The sequence below is a fragment of the Thermobia domestica genome, chromosome 18, assembly GCF_964235325.1.
Source record: "Thermobia domestica chromosome 18, izTheDome1.hap1.1, whole genome shotgun sequence".
Classification (NCBI taxonomy): domain Eukaryota; kingdom Metazoa; phylum Arthropoda; class Insecta; order Zygentoma; family Lepismatidae; genus Thermobia; species Thermobia domestica.
This window is the reverse complement of record NC_137471.1, coordinates 134255128-134269690: the sequence shown is the minus strand read 5'-3', so window position 1 is coordinate 134269690 and position 14563 is coordinate 134255128. Positions and strand designations below refer to the sequence as shown.

At 36.7% G+C, this 14563-nt stretch overlaps 1 protein-coding gene across 1 annotated transcript in view; it reads left to right on the top strand.

The window, feature by feature from the left end:
• Positions 1–13576, top strand: part of LOC145676101 (uncharacterized) — a 52944-nt gene extending 39368 nt beyond the window's left edge. The window contains exons 4-6 of the mRNA XM_081746989.1: positions 6501–6680; positions 9069–9181; positions 13478–13576. Coding sequence (XP_081603115.1) covers positions 6501–6680; positions 9069–9181; positions 13478–13518 — 334 coding nt within the window. The 3' untranslated portion in view covers positions 13519–13576. The remainder of the gene's footprint in view (positions 1–6500; positions 6681–9068; positions 9182–13477) is intronic.
• Positions 13577–14563: the final 987 nt, after the last annotated feature.

Sequence of the window (14563 nt, the reverse complement as noted above, 5' to 3'; positions counted from 1 at the left end):
CAAAATTTTTTTGTTTTAATCGGTTTGTCATATTGTGATTTTGTTTTTGTTGAACTTTTGATAGCGTTTATTATCTCGGCTTCTATTTTTACTGACAAATCATCCACATCATCATCATCATTTATATTCGGTAAGTTTATGTTTCTCCAAAATTTTTCCCAGTTTATTCTTTTGGTGTTGTAGACTAGTGTGTTTTCTTGTGCTTTCATATTTTCTTTCACATTTGTACCGTCAATCTCGAACATAATAACATTGTGCTCACTTAGCGTGGCCGTATCTAAGACCCTCCAGTTGCATATTCTGTTACTTAGTTAATGTAATGTTGATAATGTTACTTCTATATTCGATTCCCCACCTTGCGTGTTTCTAAATGTTGGCGGATGTCCTTCTTCGTTTATAACCACTAGCTCATTTTGCGCGATCATTTCTTCTAGCTTCTTCCCTTTTTCATCTGTAATCCTACTATTCCAGATTGGTGATTTGGCATTTGCATCCATACAAATAAGTATTTCGTCGTTTTTATATGTTTCGCATATTTTTGTCAAATTTATTAAAAAAGGTTCGATGTCCAGACTAAACTGACAGTAGCAATTTATGATTTTATAATTTCCCATTTCTGTTTTAAGTTCGATGCTAATTGTCCACGGATCTCTAAATTGAATTAAATTTAATGTTTTGAAATTCTTGTTTCTATTTACTATAACTGCCATTGGTTTCTCTCCTGTGTTATTTTTGTTCGGTTTCTCCCCCGTGCCTGGTTTATCACCTGCGTTAGTTTTAGGTTTCTCTCCTGCATAGATAACTTCAATTGATCCCATCACCGTTAATTTATTGTTTTTGGTGTAGGGTTCCTGTATGAGAATAATATCTATCTCCTCTTTTTCTGCTAATTCTTGAATCTCGTCCATGACCGTTATTGAGTTTCCTGCGTTTATCTGCATGATTTTAGTCGTATTGTTTGCAGTTAATTCAACCATTTTGATGGTCAAGGATTAAAAATTTTGACGTGGCAGTGTGGCCACTCTGCTTTATGGTCATAGACGATTCTCCCATATTGTTTAGCGAACTCTCTATACACCTTTTGCAAGTCCAGTGTCATTTCTCTTCTTTTGTATACTTTGTTGACATGTTCTAAAAGATGGTATGGATCAGATGTTATCCCATTTGCCTTTAGTTCTATTTCATCCACGTCTTCCAACTGCGGGAAGACAATGGTTTTTCCGAGTTCAATATGTTGTCGCACTAAGTGTCTCAATGCCGTAGTTAGCAATTTAGGTTCTTCTAATCTTCCAAGGATCATCTGCGTTTCAATGTTTTTATATAGTTTTTCCGTGTCCGGTATTTCTTTGTTCTCATATTTTTCCCTTCCTATTAGTAGTCTGTCCATCTTGTCAGATGCATCCCAATCTGTTTTCTTTTCCATCTCTTTAATACTTTCTTTCATTATTTTTGTTTGTGGGTGTTCTAAGTCTTTTCTAACTTCATTCTCATTGTACCCATGACAAACCGTCTCGCTACATTCTTTTTCGTAATATTCAAGTGCCAGTTTTGAGCTACTGAGGAGTCTTGAGTCCATTATTTTCATTTTTAGAGTTAGTTTTTGTGTATTTTTTATTGTTTTGAATAATCTCTGGATTACTTCTTGCGGCTTTTTGCTCCATAACCCCATCGCAAGTGCTGGAACTAGAATTTCTTTTCTTATTTTATCTTTACTTATCTCCAGGGTTAAAATAAATCTTAACACTATTTCTAGGTCTTCCAGAGTCGATTCTTTATTTGATCTTATATGGATGAAGTTGGTGCGAAACTTATTCGAGGAGTAATTTACTCTGATGACTTTGTCTCCCTCTTTAATATCCACATAATACATTTTGTCTATTTTAAAGTTTTCATGAGTTTTAACCACGTTCTCAGCAAAACCTTTTGGGAATGTTGTCAAATCAGGATTAATGAGATGCATTACACACGTATTCGTATCTTCAAGATCGATATATCCCCCTTCTATTATAATATCCTTTTCTGCGCTGCTTATTGGTGTTGATTTTTCTAGCCAATCTTCAAATTTTGCTTTTAAGAAATTCTTGCTTCTATTTTCAGACCTACTTTTATCTCTTATTATATTGGACTGACTTTTCTTTTTACTTTTTGTGTTTTTTCCTTGTTGTTTATAAATAAATCTTTCAGGATACTTATCCATCATAGTCTATCCTTGCGATGGTGCGCTCGTAAAACATTTTGTAGGTCGCGCAGTCCTTCTCTGATTTAGCCTCACATTTCTTTTTTCTTTTGTTGCACGGTATACAGATCTTTGCCTTGTCTTTTTCAATACAATTTGAACGTTCATGTCCATGTTTTCCGCACTGTATGCAGATTTTTTCCTCCTCCTTGCAATGTTTACTCACGTGACCATAGTTGAAACAAAACCTTGGGATAGTTACAGTCTTTGACTCCGTGAACCTCATACATCAGATATATTTTACCTTCTCCAATGAGCTTCCTTCTTATCCCGGCGCTCGTTTCGATTACGAGATGGCATTTGCTTTTGTTCTTGGGTCCCGTTCTAAAGCGTGGTTTTATTTCCTCTTTCGCTTTTTCTATTTCTTCTTCCTCAAAGTTCTGTTCAATTAATGTTTCTACCAATGTTTCTACCAGCTCTTCGTTGGTGTATTCCGCTGGAACATCATATATTATCAACAACGGTTTTTTCTTTTTTGGCTTTTCGACTTTAACCATCTGATGCAGGTTTCTGTTATTCGTTATCTTAGCCATGTCTGCATTTGAGGCAGTTTCCACAATTAATGTATTTTTCGTTTCTTTCATTGCTGTTATTTTTATTTTTTCTTTAGCGGGATTTACTAATCTGACAAAGTTCGCCTTAACTGTGGTAATATTTTCATTTTCTTTTGCTTTCAAGAAGATGGTAGGCTTCTGTTTGTTTTTTGTGTTTTCAATCATTTGCGTTCTCTTTGTAGTCTGTTTTGGCACCTAAGTTGATGTATACTTTTTGTTTTATCTTGGTATCAGGAATCACCTGCCAAACGTTGTCGGTGTTGTTTTGAAACACCCTGTGTATATATATATATATTGCAGTTCACACAGGACACTAGAGAAAGATGATAAAAGTTAACAAAAAGAAGAAAGAATAAAACTAGTGAGCTGTTACATACTTTTACAACTTAAATCAAAAGATATAGCTCATATTTATAGGTTACATGAGCGGTGTTATATGTTTTTCTTTAGATTAATGGATCCATACTCTGTACCATCCGTTCGGGGCCTGTGTTCTATTCTTTGTTGCACATTTTTTTTTCTTTTTTTAATAAAGAGGATGAAGTATGTGTTTATAAGAGGAGAGAGAGAGTTTTAGATTTTTCTGAGTCATAGGTTTATGGCTGGGAGCTAAATTCTCTTCCATTACAGTCGATAAACAACTATGATCGGCCAGATTAACTTCAGTTATTTGATGGATGGTCAGCACATCGCCTTCCATAATTTATATTTCTGAAACTTTTTTTAAAGAGATAAAATAGCAACCTTTAGTTCTAAACAAAAGACCGAATATAATTCAAATGTTACTATGGTATTACGTTTAATTAAAGTGCTTTCAAAACTAGAAAAAAATTGACCTTTGGAGAAGCATGTGGTACGCTGTTGCCACTTTGTGCGCATTCCGGTAAGTCATCAGCAGGAGCTGTGCTGTGAGTCTTAACGAAAAGGAAGGTCTCGAAATATTGGTTCGTTTGGATGGATGAAAGGTTATGTTTCTCGTCCCATTTGTGCATGTTGGGAAAGGAGGGCTGTGTATGTGGTTTTTAATCATTACCACGCACAAACAAACGAAAGACTAAAATAGCTTCTTTCCTTCTGAAAACACGTGCTTTCTAGCGGCAACATTGGAATGTTAAGGTCTGTTTCGCCAAGGAAACCCTCCACCCACTGTTGCTAAAATGACATTTATGATTCGACCCTCGCTGAGTGACCGCGATAACTATGTGACGTAGAGCTCCTTCTTCAAAACAAATCTGCATTGCTTTTGAGCTGTTAATTTGTTTCTAGTTTTGAAAGCACTTTACATAAGTAAATGGAAAACTATAACTTTGGAATGAATACATTTATACTTGAAACTTTCAAAGATAATGTGACTAACATTATGGATATTTCTATGATAAATGAAGCAGTAGTTCATATTAAAATACCTGCAAAGAAGTGCAAAGTATTAAAATTGTAGAAAGTATTCCTCCTTATAAGTTGAAATGTGTTCCTTGAATAGATTAGTATATGTGACTTCTCACCTCGAAATATAAATCCTGAATTCGATTGTTAACCGAATCTGAAGAAATATTAAGAGCTGTAAGTCTTAAGGAGCTCAAGACAAATTTAATGATCTGTCGCTATAATAGTTGTTGTAACCAACTTATGAAATCCACGAGTAGCTTACTGAATCTCATACTTTTCTGTTTGTTTATAAATCATTATAAATAATGAGATTACTTTACATTATATATTGGTTTTTAGGTCAAAACCTAGTTTTTTCTTTACATATATTTAAGAAATTGCAAATAATGCCAATGTTTTATTGACAAACGTAATAACTGATCGATTTTTATAATCCCGAAAATACACTAATTTTTGTAATGAATGTCACAGTTTTATATATAAAAAAAGTATTTTTACAGTTGAAACAGAAACCAAATACACATTTCAAAAATGCCTGAGGTAATTTAACTTTCAGTGGTGACTTATAGGCAAGGTTTATGTACTGATAGAAGTCATTAAGTAGCTTCACGATTTTTTTTAATAAGTCACACTTACCATAATTTCCCCAAAGATAATTATATTCGTATATGTAAGTAGAGCTTATCCTTGAATAAAAATAAAGGTAATAGCACTCATAAATGTAGAACAAGACAATAAATAAATGTATACAAAATCTTACTCTGATCTTCAACACAAGTCTGTGTTTACATTCAGTCTTTCATTGAAGAACCTCGAGGAAAACTAGAAGCACAATGTCTATCACAAGTTCACATGGCCCGGAATTAAATCAGGAGATTCTCTCACCAAAGATGAGCTCTGCATCACTAATCCAACATCCATAGATAGTATTTTATCTGCGATTGAATTGGGATGAGTCAACATACCTAGAACTGTGAGGAAGTGGTTGGATTGTTATGCGAAGACATAGATAGAGAGGGCTAGGTCGAAGCCCAGAACTGCAAGACCGCAGGCAACATCAGTGGCCGAAGATCGAACTCTTGTTTAAGTGCAGGGGGAGGGGGTGGTGACTCAGTGGTAGAGCGTTAATCTCCGGTGCTTGGGGTCCCGGTTCGATCCTAGCACGCGCCGTTTGAACTTTGTGATGGACAAACACCGTGCTCGTGGGTTTTCTCAGGGTTCTCCCGTTTTCTCCCACTTTCATTCCACCACTTCATTCATTTCTCATCATCACCGTCTCCTTTAGTCTAACCGGCATACACGTGGGACGTAAAACTCAAAGATTTCATTTCATTTTCTTGTTTAAGTGCAGAACCATCCTTTGCGTCATTGATATCTCTTGAAAGATAAACTAGTCGCATTATCATGTTCACATGAGATAGTAAAACGACAAAACTTTACTGATTGTAGCCTCTCCTTAATAATAATAATAATAATAATAATAATAATAATAATAATAATAATAATAATAATAATAATAATAATAATAATAATAATAACAACAACAACAACAACAACAACAACAACAACAACAACAACAACAACAACAACAACAACAACCAACAACAACAACAACAACAACAACAACAACAACAACAACAACAACAACAACAACTACAACTACTACTACTACTACTACTACTACTACTACTACTACTACTACTACTACTAGTACTCCTCTTCTTCTTCTTCTTCTTCTCCCGGCGTAGGCATACGGAAGCTTATAGTTTAACTCAAGGTGTGTGTATTGTATTTTATTTTTTTCGGTAACTATTGGCCGGATCTGAACGAAATTCGCTGGGCAAGTAACCCATCACCTGAGAACTAAAGATCACTATATTTGGTGCCCGAACTTGGCCAGGGACAGGCTCGGTTCGACAACAGAGGCTGTGTTCTACAGCTTTACACGCTGGGAGTTTCTAAGTTTGGCTCACTTCGCCCTGTTAAAGTAGTCGATTTTAGATATTAGTGATGTGTGAAAATTCGTGTGAAATTCATCCTGCATATTCATATCATTAATGTAGTTTGAAAATTCATCGTGCACATACCATATAATGTAAATAAAAATAATCTAAAATGTTTAAGTGATTTCTTAAGTGGATATTATTTTATATATTGCGGATTGTAGCTTTTTAGTGCATTTTTTGCATGCATAGTTTCAGTTGTTATATATATATATATAAATTCGAGCCTGTAAGTATGACTATATTCTCTTCATGATTATTTTGTCCTTGGAATTTTTGCTATCAATGCATAATTTACTTTTCAATTCGTATAATTTTCAGCCAAGAATTAAATTCCATGAATCAAGAATTGAGAAACTACCAAGTGTCGGTAGAGAACTCGTTCCAGAAGTTAGATGTGAGGCAAATGGAAACGGACCTTGTTATTGGAACTTCAACACAACCATCATTGTATATGCTGCTTGAATGGGTAGAAGATATTTGGAGATACTACTATGCCTTGTATCCTTTTCACAGCATTGTATATATATATATATATATATATATATATATATATATATATATATATGTGTGTGTGTGTGTGTGTGTGTGTGTGTGTGTGTGTGTGTGCGTGTGTGTCCGCACTTGTGCACATTAATCTATAGAATCAAATTCAATGTGTCGAAAAAGGGTAAATATACGCAGCTTCTGTTAGCACTTTTGGCACAAACATGGTATGAATAATGATATAAATGATGTCTTGAAGCCGACTAATAGTACTGAAGAAATATGAGCACTTGAACTCTGTCCCGGAAGCCAGGCATAAATGCGATGGTGAGCAGTAGCTGTAAGAACTGACGCGTTTAAGCATGCACTTCCTCCTTTACTTGCAACTAAGCAGAGCTTCTTTCTATGGACAGTTAGCAATACATTCCATGCTTTACTTTAATGGATTTCCAATATTTATTTTTTGGGTTTTCGCTAGAAGTTCGAGCGTTGGCCCCACTATGGATGCACAATGGATTCGCACGTACAAGGCAATTTCCCTAAATGGTTTATATCAATGCCGGGTTACTGTAATAAAGGGAAGCTTCCTGTATACAGACCAGCGTTTAATGTGAAAGTAAATGCTGCTTGCTATATACAGCATTAATATACACTGGGAAATAGTTGACACTGAGAAACTATATGGAATGGAAATCAATATCGAAAAAAAAATCGAAAGTCATGAGAATATCCCGTGGAAATGTACCCCTTACGGGTCAGAGTAGAACAAAGAATACTTGAAGAGGTCGATCATTTCAAATATCTGGGAAGCATTTTGACGAAAGATGCGTACTGCACCGAAGAGGTCAGATCGAGAATTGCCTTAGCCAAAGAAGCATTCAACAAGAAAAAGTCACTCTTAATTAGCAACCTTTATGTTTCAGAGACTTGAACATGAATGAAGTAATAGTAGAAATACGTATTTAGAGAGCTTCGAAATGAGTTGTTGGAGGAAGATCAAGAAGAAAGTACAGAGAGAATAACAAATGAAGACTTTTGAAACGAATAGGAGAGGAGAGGACGCAGCCAGCATCCTTCGTAGAAAAGCCAATTGGATAGGACACATCTTGCAAAGAAATTGACTTCTTCATACCGCCATAGAAGAAAAGATGGAAGAAAGGCGAGGAACAGGAAGAAGAAGAACACATGTGATAGATGATTTCAAAAAGGGAAGAAAATATTGGGAGTTAAAAGCGAAAGCTGAAAAGCGAGAAACATGGAAGAAAAACATTTCCAGGCCCAAACAGAAACTGAAGAAGAAGAAAAGAGTTGAGTTGATTTTGAGTTTAACGTCCCGTTCAGCAGCGAGGCTATACGAGGCTATATGGACCTACTGATTAACGTGGAATCCGAACCATATTAGCTCCCGCCGGGAATTCAACCCAGGTCTCCCACGCCAAAGGCGCGTACACTAAGAAGAAGAAAAGAAACATAAAACTTCATTAGTCTCAGAACCTGCTGAAAGGGAGAATACTTAATAATAATAATATACAGCATATTTTAGGTCCTGTATACCACCAACATGCCCCTGCTTTATATGGCAATGAGACTGCCAAAGTCCACATCCACCCAAAAGACAAGGCCAACAGTCACACTGCCAAAACAGCGGTAGCTTACATGGGTCATATGAAACAGAAGACAGGTATCAAAGCTATCCCATTTAGACACATCTCTGTTTTTAGTTTAACGTCTTACGTTTATGCCCTTTACTCTAAAGGAGGCGAATGATTCTGAATATAAATTTTTGGTGCTCTCCCACTGGGAATGGAGCCCGAGACCATGTGCACCTGAGCCGCACTCACTAGCCTCTAAACCAACTGGAAGGACTACATCTCTGTTAAATCGCCAAATGCGTCACGTATGGACTTTGGTATTTAAGGCGTATTAAAACGGAACATCACAAAACTTCAAGTCACAGCACTTGAGGAACTCAGAAAAGTATGCAAAAAAGAGTAGATAAAACTGGATCAGGTTGTACTGAATAGAAGCTTCCTTCAATGAGAACTCAGATGTCGTGCAATTGTTCGTCGCCAGGGTTATCATACTGAACGTGATCGGTGGTGGAACAAGAGTTTCACAGCTAAGACAAGCGGGTGTAATTCTATACCATAAGGATGAAACGACCTTCTGTACATTTGCCTCATTGCAGCATTCGATAGCCTGAGAAACACATTATCTCCTCATAAGGTGTGCGTGTGCCCGTGACAAGTCTTGACCATCTAAGGTGAATGAATCCTTCGTATGTAAAAGTCCAGTTCCTTATAAGATATTAAGTTAAGATGTTTTGAAGATCAGGAATGTAATTTATATTCTTGTACTTGTAGTTAATACCTGGATATTTTATTAAACTTAACGTATTTATAGATGTATGAAGATGCATATTTGTTTAAAAGGAACAGATTTCAAAAGCTCCAATTCTGTACTTACATTACTGGGATCGTTCAAAGAAGAAAAGGAGATGAAAAAGAGAATCGAAAGTAAGTACATTTTCTTACAGATAGTTTTAAATGTTTGCATGAAAACCTTCAATCATATTACTTTGAATGCTTCTTGTAAATATAAGAGACTTCTAACAATAAAGTCCGCTATTTTAAAACTAATACTGCTTTGTTTATGGGAACGACCATTTGATTTCGTAGTAGTAATATTCCCATTTTCGCGGTGGCTCAGTGGAGAGCTTTCAGCTGTGGTGCATGAGGTCCCTGGTTCGATCCCAGCTCGCGCCAAGTGAACTTGGTGATGGACAAACATCGTGTGTGTGTGTGTGTGTTTTTTTCTCGGGGTTCTTCCGTTTCCTCCCACTTTCTTCATTCCACCATTTCATTCGTTTTTCATCATCACCGTCTCCTTTAGAGGGTGGCCTCGTGTAGCGTAGTCGCTAACATTCTTGCTTGTGGTGCAAGCGGTCCCAGGTTCTATTCGCGGTCAGGTACTCGGTCCAAAAAGGTGTAAAACGGTTTTTCAGGCCAGCCACCCTGAATGAGGTTTTCCTGGGGTTTCCTCGTTCACACCAGGTAAATGCCAGGATAGTACCTAACTTATTGGTCCAAGGTCGCTTCCTTCCTTTTCTTTCCCTGGATGGTATGCTCGCCGAGGGACGTCATCCCTCAAACGTGAGGGGATAAATGGCTATAGATGCTGAAAGCCCAGAAATCTAAATCCTTAATCTACCTCCTTTAGCCTAGCCTGCATACCGTGGGACCGTAAAACTGAAAGATTTAATAAAATATCATTCTCATTTTTCTTACTTTACATAAGCAAATGTATCATACTCATCATTTCAGTTCACATTATTATACGAGGGACATTCCGAAAGTAAGTTCCGTCATTTTTTCTCACGGAAACTTTATTGCCAAACACAAATACACCATGGTATCATGAACTCTACACCTTGCACTTTTTCGACATAGTCGCCACCGACACTGAGACATTTGTCGTAGCGTGCAATCAGTTTGAAGAAACCATTCTGGTAAAACTCTGTGCCCTGCGGTGCAAGGAATTTTCACACAGCCTGCTCCACCGCAGCATTGTTTTGGAAGTGACGTCTCGAGAGTGTGGCTTTCAATGCGGGGAACAGATAAAAGTCCGATAAGGCAGATAGGGCCTGTAGGCATAGTGGTCCAATTTCTCCCATCCGAAGCAATGAATCTATCTTGTGTGAGCCTTGCTATGTGTAGTTTTGTGTTGTTGTCTAAGAGCACAACGCCTTCACTCAAGAGCCCCGATCTCTTTCGTCAAATGATGGACCTGAGTTTGGTGAGGGTGTCGCGGTATCGTGCGACATTGCTGGGATCACACCTTACACATCCTAGAACACTGTGGCCATAACCTTTCCTGCGGAGGGTGACACTTTGAATTTTTTCCTCACTGATGAACTGGGATGCTTCCACGTCATTGAGCCGGCCTTGGTTCTGGGTTAAAGTGATGCACCTATGACTCATCGCCTGTGATGATTCTGAACAGGAACTCATTTCCTTTCGCGCGTACCGCATCAAGTGATCAAGGCTGATTCCCATTCTTGCACTCTTGTGATCCGCAGTCAGGTTTCTCTGCACCTATCTTGCATACATTTTTCGGTAACGCAACAATCATGGAGCATGTGATAGGCTTGAGCACGACCGATACGCAATGTGAATGCCACGTCTGATACCGTTATGCTCCTGTCCGCTAATACCATGTCCTGCACTCTAGCAATGTTGTTTTCATTCGTGGATATGGAGTTACGCCCACTCCGACCTTCATTCTCCACACTCTGCCACCTTCACTGAACATGCAACACCAGCGACCAACTACTTGAGACATGACCTCTTCACCATACATGGTTTGTAGGCGTTGATGGATGATGTACATACTAGTCCCACGTGCCCATTCATACCGAATAACAACACATACTTTATTGAGGACAATGTTGCCAACACCCGTCTGTATGCCATCGTAATTTGTACTCGAATAACGTCGGGCACGCTGCTACTTTCTCTCGGGCTCGGATCTTCTGCTACTTTCTATTCTTCTGCGCTTTGTGCATGCGTCATTCGGCCTGTGCTTACTCTCCTTCCGTCGTTGAACAAGCAACGGGTATGATTTCTTATGGTAATTGTTTGTTTCACCCGGTGTACCATCTTCTCGTTCGAAACAAATGAAGTTTCGAGACGAGGACAAATAGCCTCGCTGCTGACGTCCTCAATCAATCAATGAAAACAAATGACGAAACTTACTTTTGGAACGTCCCTCATAGTAACACGAAAATCCAGAGTGTCCGAAAGTCCTTGTATTCCTTGATTTCTTATCTCCTATAGTAATTTTCAAAATACATCTGGATTGTATGCTTTTATACAGGGCCACTCCAGAGGGGTGCAAAGTTGATGGGAGGAATTTCTGGAGGGAATTTTCCCGACATTCTCCCAATTTTCCCTGTTCAAGTACGTTATGGACTCCAATACATAGCGCCTCTGGAAAGCTTATTTCATGCTGAAGAAAATGAGCTATAAACTATGACTTTCTAATGAACAGTGTTGATACAATAGCTATTTCACTGCGAGTCTATGATTGTCTTTATACTAACAGGGTTAATGGGCCCAGGGACTTACTCCGTTGTCCATAGCACCTAATTTTTTGTGCATAAAATGGACTAGGTTTGATTCGGATGTCCGGATGAAAGGTTCATGTCCGTTCCTTGTAAGATATACGTCCGTCAAGCATTTCATTATGACACTGGCAGGACGACAGCACTCAGTATCGATACTGAAATATAACATAAAATTATATCGTTAACTCATAAATAATTTTTTAAACTGACATTGATTATCAGAGAGATGAAAGTAACATATAGTGAACACAGAAATTATAGTATTTTTTTCCCTTTTTGTTCGTACATTTTTATGGAACATTTTTCACCAGTTGGAGTGACGTTGTCATTATAACTCATTCAAGAACTTTCCAACTATCGTTTATTTGAATTTGTACCCTCCACTACTTCCGCTACTAGTGATAGTGACTTGCTATAAAGATTATATGTATGGATGCATATTAATTTGAAAAATCATTTTAGTATTACAGTAGTTCACCCCTGTTTTCAAATATATTTAACTTACTGATTATATTTTGTAGCTGCATTATATTATCGCTTATACGACGAAAGGGCACATTCGCCGAAGTTGAAAACCGGTACCATGCATCTATTTTTTAGTTACGAATGTGTCATCTGACAAAGTAGTACAATACAACCGCGTTTATCCGGCCCTCGTTGATCCGGATCAGATTTGTATACATTTTTTTTTTTATTTAATGATCATATACATAATAATTTTTAACTATGATAGCAGAAACGTAACTATAAGTATGTCAGACATTCGGTTTTGATTAAATGTACAATTCCTGCGTAGATTGTATAATAAATTATGGTAATACTGTACATAAAATGCTCTTTGTCAAGTGTAAGAAAGGTTTGGTACACGTGTTTAACACAGAAGACAATTTACTAATTCTGTGTTAAGAAATTGTGAGAAAAGTTACTGTAAAAAACGGTATGTCTGCTTATTAAGGTTGGTTTAAAGGAGCAAGTTTTGCCAATAGATGGCACTACAGTCCGTATCTCTCCCATGTATTTTTTTATCTTTCACGAAAATTCACGATTTCTCTTACAAATTTCAACTTACAGACTTCAAATTTTTAGAAAAGGAACTTTATAATGTATCGAAGGCAATAATCTGAGCCATTTTTTTATTTAGAATTTTCCTCATTGTTGAAGTAGCTTGATTGTTCAAATGGATATCCAAATATTTAACAATGAAACTGTTTCAACAATGAAGAAAATTCTAAATAAAAAATCGGCACGGATTGTTCCCTTCAATAGGTTATGAAGTTCCTTCTCTAAAAATTTGAAGTCTCTAGGTTGAAATTTATAAAAGAAATTGTAAATTTTCGTGAAAGGTAAAAAATACATGGGAAAGATACGAGGACTGTAGTGACATCTATTGGCAAAACTTGTTCCTGTACATTAACCTTAAGGATTTGTTTTGCTTATTATTCATATTATTCTGATTTTCGATTTTCCGGATTGCCTTCAGTCCCAGTTAATCTGGATAAAGGAGGTTGTACTGTATCATTTTAATTTATTTTATTTTACTTTTCTTACTGTTATTGTCAAATTTTCATTAGTTAAAATTATTTCCTCTTAAAGAATCAACTATTTTAATCTCTTGTATATAAAATTTATTTGAATATAAAATTTTAATATGTACTTACGATTTTTTTTTATTGTTTTTATTTTGTAGGTATAATGGCATATACACACTACTTCATTCAAGAAAGCTGATCTATCATACATTTTATATGTTCCGTTTTTGTACATAAATAAAATGATATTTTTGTAATTTGTTTGTTTCATTTCGCAACAATAGTTACACTTGTAATAATTTCACAAGTACCCGTAGTTTTTGATCAAATTGTTGTGACCGAACCCAAAAGTAGTGAGATACAATTTGGATTGATTGATTAAAAACTATTAACATGTAACTTCTGTAGAACGAAAACTTAGGGACAACGAATTTAGAATCAGGAAGAGGTAGAAAATTAAATAAAAAAGGTATTTAATTTTTGAGGAAGAAAGAAAATGCATGATAATGTACACTTGTATCATGCGGAAATGTGAAACCGCAAGAGCTGTAGTTTCGTGTGTTTTCCAGTACTACTGAGTAGAATCCAGAATTTGTCGAAATTGTGACTGACAAATACATATTGAGCAAGGACTCAGGTGAAAAAAAACCCGTGCTTTCGAAATCAGAAAGAAAGAAACAAAAACTCAAGAGTCGGTGCTCTCATCTCGGCCCACGTGGGTTGTACCACAGACCCCTACTGTGATTGGACAATCCTGTGTCCATATACCGAACACCTTATGCCGATTGTGATTTCATCTATACTAGTGAAAGTATGAAACAACCGATTTTTTACACACTTGATCCTCTATGCAAATTCTATAACACAAAGAGAGAACAAATGACTGACTGACGACCTGGAAGCGGACTGGGTGGAGTAGTGGTTAACAGATCGGCAGAGGTCCCGGGTTCAAATCCCGGTGCAGTCAGTTACGTTTCCATTCTTCGTGTGTTAAATGAATTTCAATTAATTATGACATGTTGCAGGAGACAAAAATGTACGTTTTTGCACTGTTCATCATTACTAGGTTATATTACCTGTCTATCAGAGCTATTTAATTATTTAGCATATAAATGATTATTTTTTTATATTAACAAGGAAGACATAAATTAAAGTTTCAATGAACTGTATATTTTTATGTGCTGCTCTTATAGAAAAGCCATGAAATCTAAACTTTTTCTTACTTACTTTTTCTTTCTTGAAGA